General features: G+C 36.4%; 1 protein-coding gene across 2 annotated transcripts in view; it reads left to right on the forward strand.

The window, feature by feature from the left end:
* LOC112054661 (carbonic anhydrase-related protein 10) overlaps window positions 1-23,194 on the forward strand; it is an 88,772-nt gene extending 65,578 nt beyond the window's left edge. Inside the window, exons 4-12 of one of the 2 annotated variants that reach the window (XM_052888681.1) lie at window positions 663-799; window positions 8,741-8,932; window positions 10,124-10,219; window positions 10,522-10,588; window positions 11,155-11,309; window positions 12,144-12,281; window positions 17,874-17,919; window positions 18,471-18,567; window positions 21,183-23,194. In XM_052888681.1, the coding sequence (XP_052744641.1) occupies window positions 663-799; window positions 8,741-8,932; window positions 10,124-10,219; window positions 10,522-10,588; window positions 11,155-11,309; window positions 12,144-12,281; window positions 17,874-17,919; window positions 18,471-18,567; window positions 21,183-21,228 (974 nt within the window). In that variant the 3' untranslated portion in view covers window positions 21,229-23,194. The remainder of the gene's footprint in view (window positions 1-662; window positions 800-8,740; window positions 8,933-10,123; window positions 10,220-10,521; window positions 10,589-11,154; window positions 11,310-12,143; window positions 12,282-17,873; window positions 17,920-18,470; window positions 18,568-21,182) is intronic. The other variant, XM_052888682.1, reaches the window with a different exon arrangement.
* Window positions 23,195-26,756: the final 3,562 nt, after the last annotated feature.

The raw sequence follows: 26,756 nt of genomic DNA on the forward strand, positions 1-26,756 counted from the left end.
CTTAACTTGTTGCAAGATAATTATTGTTCGTTTCATGTAGAATAGTGCGGGTGACAGTTCTTTTCACTCTTGAAAGTATCCCGCGATTAACAATAGCTATTACCTATGTATTATGAACATCAAACAGGCCGTACACCGTACCCATGCTATCTGAAAAACACTAATATCTATTTTTTATTGTAATATTTTACATACTTTTCGATAATAAATAACTAAATATGCCTAAAGTTACCCTATCATAATATAGTGTCAAATCCGCCCTATAAGCCGTATGAAGTGTCACACAGTTTCATTAATTACAGTGCCCAAGTTAGTTACGATGCTATCGCGCTATGTCAGTGTCGTTTCAAACCATCATTGTGAAAGGAGCTTTACATTATTATGTATATTAGTGTAATCGTGTGAAAAGGGCTTAACATCATAAAATGTTTAATTTGGCTGGTGGAAGGCTTCAGCCATAGCTAGTTACCAACCTACCGACAAAGACGTACCAAGCGATTTAGCGTTCCGATACGGTGTCGTGTCAAAACCGAAAGGGATTTTCATCCAACTCCTAGTAAGTTATGGCGGCAAACTTTCAAGAGTTAAAATTTAAATTGTTAAATATAGGGTAGTATTTATTTGAAAAAGTAATAAATTGATATGACAATGTATTTTGCTAGGTCCAGGATTCTGGGGGCTCATAAACCCGCAATGGAGCATGTGCAACAAGGGGCGGCGCCAGAGCCCCGTCAACATAGAGCCCGACAAGTTACTCTTCGACCCCTGGCTGAGGGACATACAGTTCGACAAACATAAGGTATTTATTATTGTTTCAGAATTATGATAATAAGTTAAGGAAGAGCGCCCTTCTGATACAGGTCTTATTCTATATAGTTTTCCCAGCCCAATCAGTTATCTTCTTTAGGTGCCTCTCCATTTATGAAGGTCGGCGATCAGCTTTCTCCTTATCCATGGCTAGGCGAAAATTCTTCGACTATTTTTATGCTAGTCCACTCCCTTATGTTTCGTAGCCATGACTTATTCCTTCTTTCTACTCCTTCTTTGTCTGGAATCTTGCCCATAATAATAGTTTGAAGCAAACGGCATCTAGGCAGCTAATACGTCGTTCGTCGTATATCGTCGTTGGCATATCGTAGATTGTTAATAACTTGGCCCGTAATGACAATATCTAAAGCACCATTTTCTAGAGCCAGCCAGCCCAATCAGTTATCTTCTTTAAGTGCCTCTTCATTAATGAAGGTCGGAGGTCAGCTTTTTAAATTTCTCCTTGTCCATTCCTAGGTGAAAAAGTTCTTCGACTATTTACGTCATAACCGTGACTTATTCCTTCTTCCTACTCCTTCTTTGCCTGGAATCTTGCCCATCATAATAGTTTGAAGCAAACGGTATCTATGCAGTTATCAAGACAGTGTCGTTGGCATATCGTAGATTGTTAATCACTTGGCCGGTAATAACAATTTCTAGAGCATCCTTCATTACATGTTCTGTGTATAAGATGAAAAGCAGGGGCGACAAAATGCATCCCTGTCGAACGCCTTTCTCAATCTTAATGGCGTCTGTTTCTTCACCATCTACCCTAACTGATGCTGTTTGCTTCCAATACAGATTCTGATTGATACGAATGTCTTTAGTGTCTATGTCTGTATTTACAAGATGTTTTATCGGTGACAGAATTTTCAAAATCGGTTCTGAAGGGTGTGAAAGTTTACATCGATTTTGACGCAGACGAAGTCGCGGCGTCCGCTAGTTTTATAATATTCGGCCATATACGGGATTTTACGCGAGTAAAACTGTAGGCTCTTCTTTTTTTTTACTTCCTTTTGGGCCGTTTCCGAACTTGGCCATGTGATTATGGGCCTATAAAAGATAGTATTTTTTTTCAGTTAGTAGCTTTGAAAATATCTATCATAGAAGTATTCGTTATTAGTAATAGCTACAGATTAATTTGTTTATTATAATAAATATTATATTAAAATGCCAAATGCGTGAATATTTTACATATTCATCCCATAAAGTTAGGATGCACTGTATTTTAATCACAGTATTTGCGTAAACACGGTTTTATCTGGTTTAGTTACACTAAGCGCACTATTGTTTTTGTTCAATAACGTGCTCGTACATCTATATCTATACTAATATATAAAGCTTAGAAGAGTTTGATTCTTTGTTTGATTGAACGCGATAATCTCAGGAACTACTGGTTCGATTTAAAAAATTCTTTCAGTGTTAGATAGCCCACTTTTCGAGGTAGGCTATAGGCTATATGTTATCCCCGTTATATCTATACCTATAGTAGGGATATATTATATCCCTACTATCCCTATAGTAGGGATATATTATATCCCTACGGGAACGGGAACCACGTGGGTAAAACCGCGCGGCGTCAGCTAGTACTTCTATATTAATGTAATATAGAAGTACTAGCGACCTGGGTGACCGGGCTAAGTTTGGTATTTTTTTATTGGTGCGTTTTCTAAAAATAAAATAAAGCTAGATTGATTTATCGGCCTCGAAACCCATATTAAATTTCATGAAAATTGTTGGGGCCGATTCCGAGATTTAGATGTACAAATAAGAACTGCTCGTTTAGAGGTAGTAGATTAATATTATAATCATAGAAGTCCTCCGTCGCGTTTATGTATCTGTCTGTCTGTTCGCGATACATTAAAAGATTACTGAAAGTATTCTTATGAGGGATTTTCATAGATAGAGTGTTGATGTCGATGTCGATATATAATTAGTCAAGATTGATTCAAACATGATGATAATAATTGTTGGAAATGTCGATAAAAATCAAACGCTGCCTCATATTTTTAAAGATATAACAAAAACCCGCATTGTAAAACATTCCTACTTTATAGATCTACCAAAAAATTTACTACGTCATATACTCATACCCATATTCAGCTCATTGCTGAGCTCGAGTCTCCTCTCAGTATGAGAGTGATTAATCCTTAGTCCAGTCCTGGCAGTCTTCACACACGCAGAGAATTGAAAAAATCTCTGGTATGCAGGTTTCCTCACAATGTTTTCCTTTACCATTTGAGTCACGTAATATTTAATTTCTTAAAATGCACACAACCGAAATGTTGGAGGTGCATGCCCCGGACCGGATTCGAACCCAAACCATCCGGAATCTGGGGCAGAGGTCATATCAAAAGCTTTCATACATACAATATCTTTTTATACGAGTACTATCCCCATAGCCCAGTGGACCTCTGCCTCCAATTCCAGAGGGTGTGGGTTCGAATCCCGTCCGGGGCATGCACCTCCAACTTTTCAGTTGTGTGCATTTTAAGAAATTAAATATCATGTGTCTCAATTGGTGAAGGAAAACATCGTGAGGAAACCTGCATACCAGAGAATTATCTTAATTCTCTGCGTGTGTGAAGTCTGCCAATGCGCATTGGGCCAGCGTGGTAGACTATTGGCCTAACCCCTCTCATTCTGAGAGGAGACTCGAGCTCAGCAGTGAGCCGAATATGGGTTGATGACGTACGTACTATCCCCATATCATACTTATTCTATCTTCTCAAAAATCAGTGTTTTACCAATCATTTATTGGCAAATATTTTTTATCTGATTTTCTCATGGATGAAGTCGTGGAAATTCGCTATTGTTTGACAAAATAAGAACGTTTGCTATCCTCAGTAAAAAGCTACGGCTTACAGCATTTTATCGCAGGATTTAAAACGTGGTGTTGGCGGTAATTTGCATGTGGCTGATAGCGGCGGATCTGCATGAAATAACGTGAATAATAAAGTGATAGTTTAGAAACTATTTATATACGAGTAGTTACTGGGGAACCGTGATAGCCCAGTGGAATGACCTCTGCCTCCGATTCCAGAGGGTGTGGGTTCGAATCCGGGGCATGCACCTCCAACTTTTCAGTTGTGTGCATTTTAAGAAATTAAATATCACGTGTCTTAAACGGTGAACAGAGAATTTCTTAATCTCTGCGTGTGTGAAGTCTGCCAATCCGCATTGGGCGAGCGTGATGGACCATTGGCCTAACCCCTCTCATTCTGAAAGGAGGTATATGGGTTGATAACGATGACTGAGGAACGCCCGCTACTCTGTTCACGTGGATTCACATACCCCACAGGAATCATGAGTTTTCCGAGATAAAAAGTAATCAACGGTAAAGCCTATTTCCTTTTCAAATTTCAGCCTATTTAGTTCAGTAGCTGCGTGAAGGATTATTAATGCATCAATTTCACTAAAATTCCCGCGGGATTGTTGAAAATTCACCTGAAACTGCGAGGTTGTCTGAACTGGAAGAGATTGCTCATTAGCGATAAGACCGCCAATTGTACATTAGTTTTTAAGTTAATTTCTTGCTTGTTATTATTATTGTTGGTGTACAATAAAGTACATTTCATTCATTCATTCATTATTCGTTGTCTGCTAGTTATTAAATAATTTAAGCAAAAATGAATTATTTCTACCACATGTAGCTTGCTTACGGCGATCATAAATAGCCAAAACTTTAGTCAAGGCAAGCACTGTGCGGCGCGCTGCAAAAACTTGTCGGATACCATATCGGATGAATACATTAGCATTGGATTTGCGTTACCGGCTAAATGAATGTATGCATGTGCAATACAAAATATTCATATGCTATAAATTACATGATAGTGCCTCGGTAATAAATGTGCTAGGTAATCTAAATTATGTACTCTTGCTAATCTTTTCGAAAATATATAACTTGTATTTTATATGTATACAGTTTAAACAGCCCACTGGTTGACATTTAGGTAGGCAGAACTACAATAAAAAGGAAAAAAATTAAAGTACATTAAATTGTAAATGTAGCTAGACTAGGATAAGGCTAGACCCTACATCGGCTAGATTTTCTAAATAATAAAACAACCTAAAGAACTTTTAGCTCATAACGCTGCTTGCTACCTCCCAAAGGCACCATGTTTCATTTTTAACCGACTTCAAAAACAAAGGAGGTGGTTCTCAAACGACGCGTATGTTTGTTTTTTTTTTGTTACCTCATAAGTTCGTAATTTTTTAACCGATTTTAAAATTATTTTTTTGTTTGAAAGAGTATATACTTCCAGATTGGTCCCATTTAATTGTCATAAAAATCGTTCACTATTCCAGGACACACTAAAATCAGAAAAATAAAATCTTTTTTTTTTTCAATCAATCAATCACTTTATTTATTTGCAGATACATGCATTATATATACAGGTGGTTGGTAGATGTAGATGGTAAATGTATCTTGCCAATTTGGCATGCAAATTATTTATTTAGTATTTAATGATTCAAATGACAATTTCACCTCTTTACAATAATTTTATAAGTAAACATTTTAAAGATATATTACTAAAAATAGTTAGTGTGTACATATTAAATATGTAATATGCAATTATAATAGGAAAAGATTAAACATGTGACAAAAAAATAAATAAATAATATTGTATATGTACCTAACCTATAAAAAAAAACAATATTTTATAACAATCTTTCAATTGCCCTGATGTTTATTTTAATAGGTTGATAATAAAAACCAAAATAGTGAATAGGCCAGCTGAGCAACAGAGTTATGTTTAAAGAGCTCTCCTCGTGTAACTGAGCCTTAAATTCCCTACCACTTAAAACAAAAGATATACCCATGGAACAAAAATACGCCTCCGCCTTGTAGGTGTTACTTTTTACTGTGGTGTTAGTGAAAAGGTATCAGCAGTTATCAATCAACAAACTAGACTATCTTTTACATAAATACTTTCAGAAATAACGGCACTCCACGCCTATTCCACCATGGAATACATATTCAATAGATATGCCGAAAAGAAAAGTTTCAACAATGGATTTAGAGATACAATTTTTCCATTATTGTACATTTTTTTTGCATTTATATTTTTTTAGGTTTGTAGTCTGATTTGGAATAACTTGGAAAAAAATATTATGGTGGGAAATGTGGAAGACAAACGGCCACGAGGTAGATCTCCAAACCCGATGGTCAGATCTTCTCAAGGAAACAGGAACCCGCACCTTTTACAGTGCCGCCCAAATGGCCAGCGACCGTACTCGATGGAGGAGCATTGTATACCAAAAGATGACTCGCCAAGACAAAGCCTCAATAGCTCAATGGTAAGAGCGGTCGGAATAAAAAAGTTGATCGTCTTATCAACAACGCAAATCTGAGAACATGCCGTAAAAATAAATTGGTTAGACCCCTCACAAGATTGACAATATATGCCAAGAGTTCTTTTTGTATGGCAATAAAAATATATAATAAACTTCCTCATAGTCTAAAAGAGAAGCCCTGGACAATATTTAAATGTAAAATAAATAATTTATTATTAAAAAAAAGTTATTATGACATTCAAGATTATTTTATGGACATGGACATTTTCTAACTTATTATTTTGTAATTGTGACATTGTATCAATTTAGTTTTATTTTTTTCTTCGTTGAAATGTATTTAATTATTTAAGATAATTCATACACCAATTATGGTAAAATGTATAAAGGCTCAATTCTATAAATGTACTATCATGTTAAACCTTCATTTTCATGAATAAAATATCATTCATTTATTCATTGAAGATGAAAATTATTTTTATAGTAATTAATTGTAATAGTCAGACATTCGACAAACAAAATCACTGGATATATTTAAAAAGCTGTCAAATTACATTATCTTCTTTAATAACATAAAATATGTATATATTTACTGCCATATACTATAGTATATATTACTTTCGTTATGTATATTAATTATTTTATATTTATCTATGTAATCTGGTTTATTATTTGAAATAGTGTGTAATTATTTGAATGTATGTATTTTATTTTATATACAACCTGCACTCTTGTGTTTTTGTATTTCCCTAAACCCAAGGTTACTTGGAAAAAATCACTACGTAGCGATAAGGCCGCCTTTTGTATCCTACTTCTGTGCTACACTTTTTTCTTTTTTTTATTTGTTTTTTCTTATGTTGTGGTGTACAAATAAAGTTTTTGACGGCCTCCGTGGCGCAGTGATATTCGCGGTGGATTTACAAAACGGAGGTCCTGGGTTCAATCCCCAGCTGGGCAGATTGAGATTTTCTTAATTGGTCCAGGTCTGGCTGGTGGGAGGCTTCGGCCGTGGCTAGTTACCACCCTACCGGCAAAGACGTACCACCAAGCGATTTAGCGTTCCAGTACGATGCCGTGTAGAAACCGAAAGGGGTGTGGATTTTCATCCTCCTCCTTACAAGTTAACCGGCTTCCATCTAAGACTACATCATCACTTACCATCGGGTGAGATTGTAGTCAAGGGCTAACTTGTAAACAATAAAAAAAAATAAAGTATAAATAAATAAATAAATTATAAAAACGTTCCACAGATCCTGAGCTATCAGCTTTATAATAGCTTTAAAACATAATTTTGAAACCAAATAGTTATTTGTCATAAAATCTGTACAAATTCAGCGATCTAATTGTATACCCTGTCAGTTCCAGCGAGCGATAGATCATACGCTCGCGTGTTATCAGGCAATATGTCATCTCAGTTGAAAGCGCAAAAGTTGCCAGGCACTAATCAAGGCGCGCCCATTGATTGATAGGATCTACTGCTTTGTGTACTACACGCCCTCGATACAAATTCAATTGAGGCGATGGATACAAATTTTCCATTTAAAAATCTAAACCTAGCTAGCTAGATAGCTTTACCTTTGACTATATATCCATAACCTATACTATAGGTTATGGATATATAGTCCACTTGGCTATCACGTCTCAAAAATAAGTCTAAGTGTCCCAAATACCTATAGGTCCTTTAGGTATTTGGGACACTTAGACTTATTTTTGAGACGTGATAGCCAAGTGGATCTGACCTCTGCCTTAAGAAATTAAATATCACGTGTCTCAAACGGTGAAGGATACCATCGTGAGGAAAACTGGATACCTGAAAATTTTCTTAATTCTCTAGGTGTGTAAAGTCTGCCAATCCGCATTGGGCCAGCGTGGTGCACTCAGGCCCTCTCATCCTGAGATGAGACTCGTGCTCAACAGTGAGGCGAATATGAGTTGTTATTTTCTACTTTAATATTCTACTTTATTTTCTCTTAGCGTAACCTGACGTTTCAAATCTGAGGGCCTAGTGGCAGTTTGATTCTGTGACGATCGCGTTGACGTAAACGCGAATTTCTACGGAATTGAAACACCGCCATCTATTGGCACTACAGCACAACTGTTTCAATTCCAAATAAAATCGCGTTTACGATACCGCGATAGTAACAGTATGAAAATATTGAAAATTCCCACTAAGCACCCTGCTTGTGGGAGTTGTTCAACTAAGCCTAATTGAAATAAATGAAGTTTGACTTGGACTTAAATTATATACAATTCCCGAATTTCTCAGGGTTTTTTGGTCTTGAAAAAAATATTGAATGCCAATATACCTATGTAACAACGTGCGAGGAAATCATTTATAGGTGCTACCATAATACACTATCTTAAAGACAGCCTTACAGGTTCCGTTTTTCCTAGCACACAATTTTTAAGTCTATGGAATGCCTTTCCAGCTTTCGTTTTTCTAACTACAATGTATCTTGAAGTCAATCAGATAGCATGGGTAGGTACGGGACAGTCTGTAAGTTGACCATAATACGTACTACTATCATTCAAACTTTCAAGAGTGAAACAAACGGTCGCCCGCACCATCCTACATGAAACAAACTGTAGCTTATATCATTAAAAACACCTAAATACTAATTTCTTGTATCTCCCAAAGGTCAGTGGTGTACTCCAGAACACCGGCCAGTCCCTGGTCTTCAGGGTGGAGAAGGACAGCAAGCACCAGGTCAACATCAGTGGAGGGCCACTCTCCTACCGGTACCAGTTCGAAGAGATCTACTTCCACTATGGACTCGATGACAACAAGGGCTCTGAACATCAGATCGACCATCATACGTTTCCAGGAGAAGTAAGTTTTATCAGCCTCCATAGCGCAGTGCCTCGGCTGTGTTGAGGTTTTCTTGATTGGTCCACGTCTGGCTGGTGAGAGGCTTCGGCCGTGTCTTGCCACCCTACCGGCGAAGTACCGCCAAGCGATTTAGCTTTCCGGTACGATGTCGTGTAGAAACCTAAAGGGGAGTGGATTTTCATCCTTCTACTAACAAGTTAGCCCGCTTCCATCTTAGATTGCATCTCACCATCAGGTGATTGTAGTCAAGGATATAAAAAAAGTTTTTTTTTAAGTGTTAACTTCTTGTGGGAGGGTAAACCGCTTCGTAACGTAACGCGTTACGACGCCACTCTGTCTGGCTTCTCTCTCACGCATACGACAGCAGGCTAAAGTTCGCTTCAGTCAAGCGGCCCGAGACACAAACGTTATTTTTTTAAACTATCGATAAATATAATGCAACAATTCCTATTTATGTCTGAAATATTATTTCGTTATCTAAAAATGTCTCATTCCATACTATTTATTGTATAAAGGAAGATACGAGAATTATTAGCTGTTTGCGCGTGGATTAAATCTTCAGGGTTGTTAACGGTTTTAGCGGCGATAAACTCGAAAACTTAACACAATTGAATGAACTTGTTCAAGCGGGATTGAGAGAAATCTAATTTTAGATAGAATCTCGTTAATATCGCAATATGTGGTAACAATTCGCGTCAAAGATTAACTCGTAGGTACACTAAATATAGGTAGATGCTTAGTATAGTGAGTTTAATATATACCTGGTATACAAAGGTACACAGGACAGTGGAAGTCCAGTTTAGTGGAACACAATCTTTTTTTTTTTGTTTTTCTTTACGTCTGTTTTCTTTAAGTTTATCAGAGCATTGTCCCCATTATTAACATTTTATAATAATTATAATATCTTTCTAACGATACAATTTTAAAAATTAAGAATATATAAATAACTGACTAACTGATAACTATATTAACTAGCGTACGCCTGCGACATCGTACGCGTACATTTAATTTCTTAAACTTTTCCGTAAAAAATAACTTTTAATTTCCCTTAACTTAAAATAACTTTTCCTTTATCTTGCAGTGAAAGTCCCACTAAAATCGGTTCAGCATGTCCATTAGCCTTGACAAACAGACAAATAATATCGTATAAATATCAGCTAGACACTTTAATTTTTACATGTATTGTTGCAGATCCAGTTATACGGTTTCAACAAGGAATTGTACCACAACATGTCGGAGGCTCAACACAAGTCGCAAGGAGTTGTTGGCATTTCACTAATGGTTCAGGTATGCTGTATTATATTATGTGCCAGCAGATGAAAAAAAAATTAGAGCAGATCTAGACTATATTTTTCGAGAAGCAAATCTTCGACGTAGAAGATTTCCATTGTGGAAAAAAAAATACATTTGTGTTTTTTTTTACTATTAGGTTTAGAAATACAAAAATATTTTTTTATATATAGATAACAAATTTAATGGAAAAGTAGATCTAATATTTATAACTTATAGTAATAAAAGTAAATACTAGATAGGTAAGTAGGTATTTAAACTATACGTTCTGTTCGATTTTCATAATCTTTGTATTACAGATTGGCGAGCCGACGAACAAGGAGCTGAGACTTATAACAAGCGCTTTTAACAAAGTCACATTTAGAGGTAACAACTAAGTACTTCGTACACTACACGTGTTAAATGGGAACTTTTGTAGATTAGCGTAAAAATGTACATACTTTTGATACATTTAAAAAAAAAGATTTCGACGAATTGATAACCTCCTCCTTTTTTTTAAGTCGGTTAAAAAGTGACCTTTATTCTAAAACCATGATATTCATACGCGTTAGCCGCCGAGAAATCTATGATCATAGTTTTCGATTATATTTTACTTGAAAGCCTCCGTGACGCAGTAGTATGCACGGTGGATTTACAAGACGGAAGTCTTGAGTTCGATCCCCGGCTAGGTCGATTGAGGTTTTCTTAATTAATTCATGGCTGGTAGGAGGCATCGGTCGTGACTAGTTACCACCCTACTGGCAAAGACGTACCGCCAAGCGATTTAGCATTCCGGTACGATGTCGTGTATAAACTGAAAGGGGTGTGGATTTTCACACAAATTAGCCCGCTTCTATCTTAGATTGTATCATCACTTACCAGGTGAGATTGTAGTCAAAAGCTAAGTTGTAAATAAAATAAAAAAAAATACTTAAATTGTCATTCGTCCGCAGGTAGCTCCTACCCCATCAAGCACCTACCCCTGAGCTCGCTACTACCCAACACGCAACAATACCTCACCTACGAAGGCTCCACTACCCACCCTGGCTGCTGGGAGACAGCCGTGTGGATCATATTCAACAAACCGATCTACATTTCTAAGCAAGAAGTTAGTAACATCCTATTATTATTAATTGCTAAGCAATTTAACATTCATACAAAGCTGTATTGAAGCATGTCAAAATTATAAAGAGGTAAAGTTTGTGGTATTAAAGGGAATAATCTCTGGATCTACTGAATATTAGAAACTATAAAAGGATCACTAGGATGACACGTCATTTGTGAGTATTCAGAGGCTATAGCTTATCTCGTTATTGTCAAGGGAACGTGAACTACGCGGTAGAGACATTAAATTGATTTGATGTTTATTTTATTAGTTTGTTATGACCAAATTAGTTAATAAACTAGCTGGTTACAGGCATTTGGCCGGGGCTGGTTAGCCTACTCGCAAAGCTGTCAAGCGTTTTGGTATAAGTAGGTACCTCATAAGTTAAGTATATACCTACAAAGCTCCTCTTTACAGGATGTACGCCATCCGTCTCCTCATGTAGGGGTCCCAGCTGCCCCCCAATATTAAGAAGCTCTTTAATACTAGACCAATCTTATGCATGACAAATTTTTGTTTACTGACGTACACCATCTGTTGCCATATGCAGGGGTCCCAGCTGACCCCAAATATTATTAAGCTCTCTCATATTAGAGCACTTTTCTTTATCACGAGATTTTGTTAACAGAGGTACGCCATCTATCGCCTCATGCAGGGGTCCCAAGTGACCCCCAATATTATTAAGCTCTCTCATATTAGAGCACTTTTCTTAATCACGAGATTTTGTTTATAGATGTACGCCATCCGTCGCCTCATACGGGGGTCCCAATTGACCCCAAATATTTTTAAAGTCTCTCATATTAGAGCACTCCTCTTCATAACAATTTTTGCTTACAGATGTACGCCATCCGTCGCCTCATGCAGGGGTCCCAGCTGACCCCAAAAGCGCCGCTCGGTAACAACGCCAGGCCGGTACAGCCGCTGCACCATCGGACGGTTCGGACTAACATCAACTTCAACAAGCAGGGAATGCCGGTTTGTATCCTTCAATCAATCAATCAATCAATTTATTTCTTTGCAGATACATGCATTATTTATACAGGTGGTCGGTAGATGTAGATAGTAAATGTATCTTGCCAATTAGGCATGCAAATTATTTATTAAGTATTTAATGATTCAAATGACAATTTCACCATTTAAAATTTACATCTTTAAATCTTTATCTTTCAGCTCAATTTATTTTAAAAAACACACACCTATAAATACATACACACACAAACACAGTTTATATCAGATTCTTCATAATCGTCTCTACCCGAGCATACATGACTCTATCAACAATGTAAGTTCAAAACGAAATTAAAAAAATATTTTTTCAATATCTGAATCTATACTAATAAAAGCTGAAGAGTTTGTTTGTTTGGTTGAACGTGCTAATCTCAGGAACTACTGCTCCGATTTGGAAAATTCTTTCGGTGTTAGATAGCCCATTTATCGAGGAAGGCTATAGGTTATACTATCCCTTTATTCTACGAGAATGGGAACCACGCGGGTGAAACCGCGCGGCGGGTTTCAAATATTTACAGACTATATCTATCAAAAGAATTAATGATTTCAGACTGCTTCAAATGATACTTCAGATTAGGTATAATACAGGGACTAGTATAATAAGAATGATAGTATTATACACGGGTATAGGTAAGCATTAAAAAGTATTTTTTTACATGTAAATCTTTAAAAAGGTGACAAAAGTATGTATGAAAGATGAACGCGGACTAAATAAAATACTACAAACAAACTAAAAATTTACTAACACAGATAACTTTGAAACACTTTGCGTAATTCCGCTGAACTGGCTTATCTACATCTAAATGTATGGCTTAAACGAGCCACAAACAAACACAACTGAGTACTTTTTAAACTCATTTCATTCAAGGCTTTGATAACGAATACAAACTATTTGCTCTATAAATCTTTCAAATCATTGTTTACAATAAAGTTACACATACACAACAAGCTGCACTGCAATAGTTCGCACTGCGAACTGCGAAGATATTAATCCCAGCTTCAGTTTTCCTTACCACGTATAATAGGGACGATGACAGTTTTTTTTAATTGTATATGAATTAAGAGTATGCTAATTGTAAGGCAATTTTGTAAAAGTAACAGGGTATCTGCGATCATTACTTTCGGAGCTACAGGGATTTAAAGGGTCAGATTTGCGGCGCTGCCGCGAATCCCTGAAAAACCTCCCATACAAAATGGTACGCTTTAATGACGTCGTATGCACATAATGATTATTAGATTTGTATGGGCTGTCAAACAAAATTACTAATATCTTAGTTATTTGTGCGTTTGTGTTATAGTTAACATATTGTAAAATGTCACATTTACACTACGCCACGGAGGCCGTCCACTATAAATAAATACAGAAAAAAAAGGATCAAGTAGATTAAACTTAGCTAGAAGCAAATTGTAACCATTGTTTCATTAAAATTCAACAGAAAGAAAAAAATCAATCTGCGCGGACGAGTGTGGTTCAAGCAAACACACTTTACTTTTGTCTACGTTAAATTTATTACTAAAGCTCGGCATTACAGTAGAAAACTTACGATAAATCTCAAGTACACTACACAATTTCGCGAAACCACTGGCTTATCTAGATCTAAATGTATGGCTGAAACGAGCCACAAATAAACACAACGCAGCTAGACTCAAACTCGCTCCATTCAACGCCCCGATAACGGGCGGGAAGTTTTTATTGTCCATCAATCTTTTGAACAAGGAACTTCGTAAACAATAAACACAAAAGTGTTAGGAACTGTGGAAGGAAACGTGGATGGATTTTTTTTTAATTAACCATTAATTAAAATTGATCTGACGACTGTGTTTTTGAGTTCATTTTAATTTATATCCTCTTTTGTACATCAATTATTATTATTCAAAATTCATTTATTACAAGCACTTTGGACACGTCAGTTGACTATTTGTAAAGATTCTACCACCGATTCGGATGTCAGGTTCTGCTGAGAAGATAACGGCAAGAAACTGGACAGTTGCTCTTTTGAAATGAAAAAGTCATACAGTATCATAATTTACAATTACAACAACAAACAATTACAATTTCTTATATATAGTTTTACTTCCTGTGTGAAGGTGAAAGCTGATCCAATGGCCTTCAAGCACCTTTATCGTTAAGGAACTCATCAATAGTATAGTAACCTCGATTAAGTATATGTTTTTTTAATACAGTGCTTAAAGTTGTGCATTGGCAAGTCCATCACAGTCTTGGGGATCTTGTTATAGAAGAGTACACACAAACCTACAAAAAATTTTTAAACTAAACAATTTTTACGGCTTATTGTTTCATTAGTTTACTGTTTATTATGCGACCCAGCGATTAAGTGATCAGACTTCAATCCGAGAGTTCTAGGGTACTGTTCGCGCCATTGTCTCATAGTTATTTAATACATTGATTTTTTTATTTAATTTAAAGTGCTTTTCAGCTAGCATGGCTGACAGTCCACTGTATGACATTAATAATACGTACTATTATCGTGAATTGCGACAAACCTTCAAGAGTGAAACGAATTGTCACCCGCACCATGCGAAGTGATACGTTGAAACTATTCATGATTTTTTATACAGAAAGCATATGGAAAAAGAATATATTAAGGCACACCTGATTAAGTGGAAAACCATTGAACTAAAACAGAGCAACACAGAATATGCAATACCAACATCATACAATCCGCTTCCCTATGCTCCTAAGGCTTAGGTGTACAGTCTCAGAATATATTATAATAGTTCAAAGTACAGTTTAGGTACACTCTTCAGTCACAGTAATGCTGCGAAGTAAGAATGGCAGTAGTTCTTCCTACGAACGTGCACGCAGTTCTACGAGTACAAAAGAGTAGTTGACTCATATCAAATTTAATACAAACAATATTAATTTCGTATGGAATAGGGGTCTGAAATATATCGATATTAATAAATAAAAATAAAGGATTTCATAGGAAAATTATTTTAAAAATATGTATTTTATATTTTTTTCCAAACGTCAAAAACGCTGTCGTCCATATTGTAACTTCCCTTGATGTCACTAAAGGAATAAACGTCAAAGTAAATAATAATTTTGATAAACCATTTGGTCAAGGTTTAACGTTTAGTGTATACGTGACGTCATGAAACAGATAAAATATGACAGCTCGTACTGTCAATAAAATATTTAAAAAATTAAAATTTTCATGTATTCATGTCTCGAAAAAATATGATGATTTTTTTTTCCAATCTAGTAGAACTATAATGAACAATTTAAGGCCATTTTAAAAAAGCCTATTTGAAATCTATATCTATACTAATATAATAAAGCTGAAGAGTTTGTTTGTTTGTTTGATTGATTGAACGCGCTAATCTCTGGAACTACTGGTCCGATTTGAAAAATTCTTTCAGTGTTAGATAGCCCATTTATCGAGGAAGGCTATAGGCTATATTATCCCTGTATTCCTACGGGAACGGGAACCACGTGGATGAAACCGCGCGGCGTCATTTTCAATACAAGTCAATTTGTGGTCATAAATCGCTCAACACGGAGCTCCGGCGAGCCGTGTTTGCAGTTTGCAGCGGACGCTAAACTAAATATAATTTAGTGTCGTCTCCATTAATTAATGAACGCGCTGTGCGGTTTTGCGGCGTCGTTTTCAAAATCTATACACTGTGCACAGTGTTTAATTTATGAGATGCCTTCATCCACTATTTTACTACTCATTTTCTTTCTTTTATAAACAAATAAATAAATATAAATATACTTAAACAATACACATCACTACCTAGCCCCAAAGTAAGCATACAGAGTAGCTTGTGTTATGGGTACTAAGATAGTTGATATTATAATATTCATATACATTTATATACTACATATAAATACTTATATAATGTATAAATACACACAGACGCTGGAAAAAACCCATGCTCATCACACAAATATTTTCCAGTTGTGGGAATCGAACCCACGGCCGTGGATAAAGAAAGAAAGAAAGAAAAGAAATATCTTTATTTTTAGGTAGTCCCACACATTACAATAGACGTTTCTAAATATATAGCTTATCATCATCTCCTTACCCTTATCCCACTTAAGTGGGGTCGGAAAAATATGTCAATCTTTTCCATTCGTCTCTATTACTCGTCAACTCATCATCCACTCCTTTTACACACATGTCCTCTTTCACACAATCCAACCATCTCTTCTTTGGCCTTCCTCTCCTCTTATGACCTTCCACTTGCACAATAGCTTATAGCTAGAGAAATAAAAGAAGAACGCCCTGCAATAAAAACTGAAAATCAGTGCTGCATACTTTTTTTATTGAAAGTATGCGGCAAAATGCTGAGTTGGGGCCTTTTTCTAGGTTTTGCCAGATATTACAGGGAATTCTTTAGTGCTCCACTGTTTGAGTGGACAGTTAAGCCATAATTTCATATAATTTAGATTTAATGTGATATGTGGCATTACTTAAAAACAAATATCTTTCTTTTCTTTCAATATGTGGCATAACCTAGAAAAAGGCCCTAACTCAGCATTTTGCCACATACTTCTTGTACAAAAAAAAGTATGCAGCACCGTTTTTCAGTTAGGACCCAGTTCAGGTGCCGCCACGTACACAGTTCAACATCCTATGTCAACCAACGACCTTTTAATAATGTAAACTATATAATAATTCGGCTCACTGCTGAGCTCGAGTCTCCTCTCAGAATGAGAGGGGTTAGGCCAATAGTCCACCACGATGGCCCAATGCGGATTGGCAGACTTCACACACGCAGAGAATTAAGATAATTCTCTGGTATGCAGGTTTCCTCACGATGTTTTCCTTTACCGATTGAGACACGTGATATTCATTTTAATATAATAATAACAATAAAAAATCACCTGCAATATAGTTACGTAACTACGTACGTAAAACGCATTACAAGAGAGCTGATTTGGGGGTTAAACCCACAATGCTGCTTAGTTGGCGGTCTTTTTTTTATTCTTTACAAGTTAGCTCTTGACTACAATCTCACCTGATGATAAGTGCAGTCTAAAATGGAAGCGGGCTAACTTGTTAGGAGGAGGATGAAAATGCACACCCCTTTCGGTTTCTACACGGCATTGTACCGGAACGCTAAATCGCTTGGCGGTACGTCTTTGCCGGTAGGATAGTAACTGGCCACAGCCGAAGCCTCCGTGCTTAGCGTGATAATGTTCGTCTATCGTTGTTCGTCAGTCGATCCTATTCAGTCCTGTTAAGCTTTAGTAAGGCAAAGGCAACCTTACCAAAACTTCAATGGAGTTAGGAGGAGGGTGAAAATCCACATTCCTTTCGGTTTCTACATAACATCGTACCGGAACGCTAAGTCTTTGCCACGGCCGAAGCCTCCCGCCAGATTCGGACCAAATAAGAAGTCTTGATCAGCCCAGCCAGGGATCGAACCTAGGACCTCATCATATAAAACAATATATTAAGAAAAAAATTCTTTAAAACATACATATAACACACCAATTCACCTTAGTATTTCACTAGCAATTATTTACACATTTACGGTATTTAAGCCAAGTTCAGAAAAAAATATAAATTTCATGATTGTTTTCAGGTATCAAGCAACTGTCCGGATATGTACAGAAACATGCATTACACAGGTATGTGAGAGATTTACTTTATTGCTTTCAATATACATTGTTTGTATGTATCATGCTCAGACTAAATACATAAGGACTAGTATCGCACCCAAATTCACGAACAAAATTTTCTGCCATTTTCTAAGGAAAACTAGCTTAGATTTCATACATATTTTAAACTAAACTAGCAGTTTTTGTTCGTTTTTTGCACCATATAACTACACAAAAAGGTATTTTTACGGAGCTTTTTAACCGACGGACACGATTTTAAACTATGAAACATCGATTCTTTAGAGACAGTGTTTATAATCGCATAAGATCGTTGATCATATACGTTGACAGAAAAATAATGTCTTGTGAGGCAGGTCTTTATCTAATTAGTCTGAGGTATCATGTATACATTTTGATACAAATGATTAGTTTAAAATGAATGCAATCCTTGGAATGTTGAATGTTATAAAACTTGAAAAACCTGAATGTTATATTGTCTTTACTATATAAAAAAGAATGTTTTAATTGTATTCTCTAAGCACTTAAATACACTATTTTATCCCTAACTTTAATGTTTTCAGCACGTTACGCCCGAAAATCACGTTCCAAAAAAAGTATTGCATGCAAACGCAAGAGAAAACTCACTGTTACACCAAAGAAAGCATGTTATAATAATAGGTATTTTTTGTACACTTTTCATGAAAATATTTCTAACTGGCTTACTACGCTTTGTACTATTTTCTATATACATAAAACAAATATATACTTAGAGGAACAATTATCCGCCCACTTTAATATACTCGCGACATATTAAAGTGGACGAATAATTGTGCCTCTGAGTGTATTATTATTACCGCCTAACTGGTAGCTACTACGTTCTTCTCCAACATCTAAGGTTCTAAGCTTTCATGTAGAGTCGTGATAGCTCAGTGAATATGACCTCTGCGTCCGATTACGGAGGGCGTAGGTTTGAATCCGGTCCGGGGCAGTGCACATTTAGGAAATTAAATATCACGTGTGATATTCACTCCAAACGGTAACTAACAGACTATTGGCCTAATTTCTCATTCTGAGAAGAGACTCGTGCTCAACAGTGGGCCGTATATGGGTTGATAATGATGAAGCTTTAATGTGCCTGTTATTACCCTTCCAACTGAAGCACAGCAACGCTGATTGATGAAATAGATAAGCTGAGTGGGTAGTACTTCCTCAGACGTACTCTATCACAAAGAGCTCTACTACTATCTGCCTATTTCTGTAGCAAAATTCGTCACTATTGGCACAGCGGTTTTAACAGGAGTGGCAGACGGACAGAAGTTCTGTATACGCAAGTTATCAAGTGATGAGCCGTCTTTTTTTTTAAATATTGCACTGCTTCGTCTGCTTTGATTATTCTAAATACCGCAATATCTAGGCTTCCATCGACAGCAATTTATTAAATGATGCACCTTGTCTTATTCTTTAATTACAATATATCAATGAGCACCCATTTTAATATCTTCCGCGGAAACCCAACAAATCCCTACGATAATATCATACAATATATTGATATGGCTAAACAATCAGCTCATCAAAGCAGGCTTAACTCTGACACAGGCATTAGTGGGTAGGTTTGACAATGTTCAATTACAAAGTAAAGTGTAAAAGGAAGACATAATAAAGGCCCTCAGAACCATACCTACTACCAATCAAAAACTTGTAACTTGGTCAGCATTCATCAATTGCTGAATCAATATCCCTGAACATCTCAAAAGATTAAGACATTATCAATTCCTAAAACCAAAACTTGGAATATAACTTACGTCCCACTATTTAATAAGCGTCGAATATACACCACTGTATATGGAAACTGATAATAATTGTTTAATTATTCAGATTGATTAGAAATTTAAACTAATACTGCTTTATAATATTTATGAATTGCACTAATTTAGTACCAAAATAGTACAATAAATAGCCGCACTCGAAAATGAATGTTAATCTATAATTATGCATGATTATTTAATATAATGCATGTAGTTATTAGCTTTTTGTTTTTGCATGCCTAGTTTAAGCGATAATTGTTTTGCGACTAAAACTAATAGAGCTTGTAATAACAAATTTTGATAACGTATTGCATGTGTAAGTACATAGTTCACACTTGATTAAATTTTGTGAATAGCAGATCGTCCGCGCTAAATTAATTTTATTCAAAATTTATGCGAAATTCCAATTTGTATCGTATGAGATACAAGTAGATATTGCATCGAAAATTTCAGTGTAGTTAAGTTTGTGAGGTTCTATATCTCTGGATATCCTAAACCGATTTCGAAAATTGTTTTACCAATAGAGAGCCACGTTATTTGTGAGTTTCATAGGCTTTATATTATCCCCTTATTCCCACGGAAACGGGATCTACGCGGGTAAAACCGCGGGGCGGCTGCTAGTATTCGATAAAATTAGTATCTTATGTCAACATAACCAATATATATACAGGGTGCTCGTGAGTATTTGCCACAACTCTGGGGTTATATTCTTTACCGAAAGTTAATTAAAAATGTTCAAGGAGCATGTGTTCTAAAATAAATATTTTCGGGGTAAATAATATTTCTTTTGTAAATAGATCTTAAAACGTGTCCCTTATACGCATCCTTAAAGTTATGACGTAGCCAAGTTTTACATATTTTAAAATGCAAGGATAGATAAAGGCGTGTGTTACATGGATAGTCGGAATTAGTCGAATTACTGTGTATAAAAACATAAAATGTTTTTATTTTTTAGTTAAAAAAAGTTGGGCTCCTATAAGTTAGTAGTTAAGTATAAGCTCAACAACACCTTGAAGTTATGAGATATACTCCCGAGCACCCTGTATAATATAATTATATTGTAGTCGTGCTATTGCACCACACGTTCTTCGATTAATTACATAGAAAAGGATACATTACACGAATATATGTCACGCAGAGGTGTCTAAATTAAATAGAAAATGTCTCTTAAATCTTGTGGTTATTTTCTTTGGCTACAAATCATTAGTTATTCCTCTGTATCGTATTGTTTCATGTCCATCAGATTGAGTCTTATGAAAAGACATATCGAAATTATTTATATTTCATTAAAATTTTTGGAACTCCAAAAATATTTTGATAATATTTTTGGAGTATATTACGAAAACTAACATTTAAAATTTAGTCCTTCAATTACCCATTATTGTCGAGACTCTAATGAATGAATGAATGATAGAAGCAAAAAAACATGCTCAACTATTAAGAAGATTGAAAAAATAACAAAGTTAACATATTTTAAAATGTTTCCAGCTACGCAGTGGCCGAGAGAACACAGTATGAGGTACAGAAGCGCTGAGGACTTGGCTATGCTTTCGCTCAACTGAATTAGCTTGTTAAAATTAATTATAAGTGTAAGTTAATTACGTACATTAATTATTATAGAAAGTTAATACTGATCCAATTAAGCTAAACTCAGATAGTGATATTTTTTCCGTATTGTTTGATGAACTCGTACGCGATTGACGCAACGCGCCGCGACAGTCGCGCGCTTCTATAATATACGGTACAATGGCATGTCTGTGACGTCGCGATCAACGCACCATCGAAGTTTGCAATAATAAATGGTGGTCCAATGCATTTTGTATTCATAACAGGAGTAGTAATTACTCTATATTTTATTATCTTAGTATGATTTTATTAATATATTTTTTATTGTGTGGTAAATTATTTTCTGTGTCAATTGTTATATGTATTATATTGTTTACAAGTATCGTATATCAAGTATTTAATATAGGGTTTTATTCAATTTCTATATGGAAAATATATCACGGTCTGATATAACCCCAAACTCTCATCGACACATTTTGTATTCCACAGATTATTCTATATAGTAATTCAAGTTAGAATACAAAGTTTGCCGACATTAGTTCTGGTTAGTATTGTGAAATGAGTTATCCGATCCCTATCTATTGTTAATACTCAATAAATAATATAGATGCGATGCAAGATCCATATAAAATTATAGACATTTTGGATGCCTGTTTACAAAAATTACTCAATAAAATTGCTTTTTAGGTAAACGTCAATTGTATAGACTATAGACAATATAAAATCTTCCCCAAACATTAATTAATATGTTTAAAAATATTAGAGAATTATGTAAAAAAGAGAGTATTATTAAAAATTGGCAATTAGGAGAATAGAATTTATATTATTAATAATGAAGCTTCGAATATGACGTAAAAAAATCTTCGCTAAAATTTAATGTGTAACATGTATAAATTGTAACGTTAATAAAAAAATATGTGTAAATAAAATGTATAAAGTGTAATAAAATAGTTGAAAGTTATCGTCATTCGTCCACAACTTCGAGTGTAACTATCGCAAATAGATTAAAAATTAAGCCATATAAATAAAAGACGAAGCTTCTTATTATATTTGTTTATAGAAATTACAATACTATAGGGCCCGCGCAATCAACGCCGGCGTTCCGAGTTCTGCGTTAAGCCACTATTTGTGTTCCGTGTAACTTTAAAGTGTCACGCAGATAGACAGTGCGCTCTGACAGCTTGCTATCTGCTTTAACGTTTGTAACTTTTCTTAAGAATATACAGAACGCAGAACTCTTTTTTATCTGCGAGAGCTCTAAAGAGTTCATGTTTATTGAGTTCTGTGTGTTTGCGTCACTTTACAATGTAGCATTACGCAGATGTTAGACAGCGTGGTATGATTCTAATTGCATCATACCTGCGCTGAGCTTTAAATTAACAATGGTTACAAGGAACGCAAAACGCAGAACGCAAAACGCAGAACGCATAACACAGAACTCAGGACAGCTGAACTCGTTCAGTCTGCGTAGGTTATTTTTGTTATGTGCTGACGCGATAATATAACATAGAAGTACAACTATACGTAAAAATGTAAAAGTACATATAGCACGTAGTTTTCCTATGTTTATATTCTGTCAATTGTTCGAACAATTATTATTATAAAATAGGCAAACATTGTATACAAAAGAAGCTTATGAATAGATTGGTATGTAAACTTAGATTACATTGTTATTAATATATTGATATGTAATTATTGTAACTTACATAAATATACTGTTTATATCAAAACTCCGGTTAATGAAGAATTAAAATTTTGATTTGTAAAAGTTACAGCATAGGTATCTAAAATGCTTTAATATATGATGCCATAGTTTAATTTGTAATGTAATGAATTGTAGTAAAATTAACTGTAATGTACCTATGGAATTTCAAGTTGTAGAATTTAGATGCTGTGTTGTCAACGTATGTTATGATAATAAAATATATAACAAACCTGTAGTGTTTTATTTAATACTAGCTGACGTCGCGCGGTTTCACCCGCGTGGTTCCCGTTCCCGTAAGAATACAGGTATAATACATAGCCTGCAGCCTACCCCGATAAATGGGCTATCTAAGACTGAAATGTTTTTTCAAATCGGACCAGTAGTTCCTGAAATTAGCGCGTTCAAACAAACAAACACTTCAGCTTTATAATATTAATATAGATACTACAAGGAATAGGTATATCCAGTCATTAGAGCTTTTAAAATAATATATTCAATATTTACACACACCACCATCCAGCATAAAATAAACGAAGCTTATATTTTTGATACTAAAATAAATATACAATAGTTCTTACAATATAGTATAATTTCCAAAACAATCTACTGATTAAATAAAAGTGCAAGCTTTTGTTTTTTTTACCGACGGCACCTTCAATTAACAATAATTGTTTTTATTTTAAGATGCCGTCATATCTTTTTATAATTAGTCAAAGGAAAAAGGCTTTAAGAGAAAAAATGTTTATACATCTCTATGTAAAGGAGAGAGTTTATAGATGCATAATTAAATACTTGCATGTACAATGTACTCGAACATTTTTTTTATTCTCTACAAGTTAACCCTTGACTACAATCTCACCTGATGGTAAGTGTTGATGCAATCTAAGATGGAAACGGGCTAACTTTGTTAGAAGTAGGATCCACCCCGCTTTCGGTTTCTACACGTCGTCATCGACGGTTAATCGCTTGGCGGTACGTCTTTATCGGTAGGGTGGTAACTAGCCACGGCCGAAGCCCACCACCAGCCTGACCCAGACCAATTAAGAAAACCTCAATCAGCCCAGCCAGACATACCACCCAGACACTGAAAAACAATCATGTTGATCACACAAATATTGTCTTGTTATTCGAGCCGTGATAGCAAAGTGGATATGACCATTGCCTCCGATTCCAGAGGGTGTCGCGAAAGCGAATAGACAGATAATCGTAAGTATCGATTATAGAGTACATCTCTAAAGAATTGTCACATCACTACCGACGCGGGATGTTTGACGTCTATGTTTTTGGCGGGCTCGGCAGAGAGAAAAAGTGTGAAAAAAGTTAGAAGTGTTAGAAGATCTTAGTAAGTTTAGTTTGAAATAGGCCAGCAGTTTGGTAAGTGAAATTGTTATCATGTTGTCTAGATATAACCAAACAAATGTTGGTGCAAATGAGTTAATAGCACAATGACTGTTTGCGGACAGTGTATTAGTACTCAACAAAAGAATTAGTAAGAGACATTGCGAGGCTTGGGGTGGCTATAGGGGCGGTTGGAGGCCACTTGGGGTGAAACCCCAAAATCAGTTATTAGATAGCCAACTCTATTGTACTGGGAGTGATGGCTCAGAGATTAGGTAGCTAATTAGACCCACTAACAGGCTAGAGTAGTGGGGAAGCAGTAATATTAGAAAGGTAGCATGGTTAATGCTACAGCGAACACTGGTCAATCAGTAAATTAGATACCCACTAACAGGCTAGAGTAGTGGGGGCCAGTACTATTAGTAGGCATCATGTTTGGTGCTACAGCGAACACTAGTCAATCAGTAAATTAGATATCCACTAACAGGCAAGAGTAGTGGAGAACAAATGATCAGTTACTTAGACCCACTAACAGGCTAGAGTAGTGGGGGCCAGTACTATTAGTAGGCATCATGTTTGGTGTTACAGTACACTGGTCAATCAGTGAATTAGATCCGCTATCAGTGTGAATGGTGGATAGTTAGTAACTAAAATATAGAAGGTAGGTGTGTATAGTATAGTAAACAATAGTGATGTTTTGGACACACTATGATCATTGGCCCAGCAATTTAGACAATGATATTGTAGTATTTACAGAGTTACATCTTTACTTAGTTGCAATGACTTATTTAGAGAATACTTATAATTGTTATGCAGTATGAATTAACTTAGAATAATCGTCCAGTACCTCTGGTTAGATGTACTTGGCGACAGAGGGTGTGGGTTCGAATCCGGTCCGGGGCATGCACCTCCAACTTTTCAGTTGTGTGCATTTTAACAAATTAAATATCACGTGTCTCAAACGGTGAAGGGAAAACATCGTGATTAAACCTGCATACCAGAGAATTTTCTTAATTCTCTGCGTTTGTGAAGTCTACCGATCCGCATTGGGCCAGCGTGGTGGGCTATTGGTCTATTGGTCAGCAGTGAGCCGAATATAAGTTGATAATGATGGAATCAAACCCACGACCTTTGATGCCAACCACAGCGCCGAACATTAACACATAGTTCCGAGTATATCAAGCCATATGGTCCGATCCATCCTCACTCTAAGATCCGGTTTGAGCAGATAACATTCGTGTCAATAGTAGATAACTCGTAAATCACACTGTAGACGTCACGACCGGACGCGGTGGCCATATTGTCTGCAACCCCTGTTTCCTGCGACACTGCCTCCAGCGACGTCGTAAAGACATGTCCATATACGTGACACTAGTATTGAATCAAACTATCAAACTAATTTATCATAATTTCTGTATTTCTTTACATAATACAATAGTGTAATTATTGTAATAAAACATAATACAATATATTCTAAGTAAATTGATTATTTAGTTGATATTTTAATAATATTGCAATAACTTGATAGGTGTTCTCGCGAAGACAGTTGAACAAAGAATGACGCCCACTTTTTCTCGCTCCGGGAACGTCCTCGACGATCCTCACGGGTCGCGGGGTAACAGAGGTCAGGGCGTTGGCCCTTTTCTGTGATCCTCAACGTCGTCTGCAACTACAGACGGGGCACTGGGTGGGATCACTTGGGACCGCGATGTCAAGATGATGTGGTGTCCGTCACGTCGCGATCAAACCAGCAAGACTCGCGGCGATCAGCGACAGCGGCGGAGTAAGGGTCAAATCCGCGTGGTTCTTCGCCTACCGCTTAGCGAGGTCGAGCCCACCGGAGGTTCCGGTGAGCGGCCGTCAGACAGCGGTGAGGAGGAGGTCGTATTCGGTGATAAGAGGATCTGCTAGAGGGCGCAGATCTGAATTAGCGGGACACGATGGCGCTTCTCCTGAATAGCCAGTGCCCTTAACCAGCACCTGGTTAAGGGCACTGATGACTGTGGCAATCCGGGGGTCCGAGGATCCGCTAGCCGGCAGGGATGTCGACTGCGATGCCACGCGTTTCGCCTTCGTCCTCCTTTCGGAGGCGGCGACCACGGTGGGCTCGGACTGTTGGGCGGGTGGCGCTGGTGGCTGCTCGTCAGTAGGCCGGCTACCTGACGCCCACTATTACAGCCAGCATCGTCTTATATAGCCAGACGAGCCAGAGATTTTGCCCCCATATTAGCGGAAGTCATTGTTCAACTGTGTTCATTACATTCAGTAGCCATATTGGCGGAAGTCATTGTTCCACCATGCTCATTACATTCATTTAATAAAAATAGGTAAACATGAATGATATTGATATTGAATCTATTATTAACGATTGCTAGCCAATAGCTAATACTAGATAGAAGGAACCTAGTTGGTCTGGTATCAAGAGTAAATGATTCGATTGATATTTCATGATT

The sequence above is a fragment of the Bicyclus anynana genome, chromosome 23 (genome assembly GCF_947172395.1).
Source record: "Bicyclus anynana chromosome 23, ilBicAnyn1.1, whole genome shotgun sequence".
Taxonomy (NCBI): domain Eukaryota; kingdom Metazoa; phylum Arthropoda; class Insecta; order Lepidoptera; family Nymphalidae; genus Bicyclus; species Bicyclus anynana.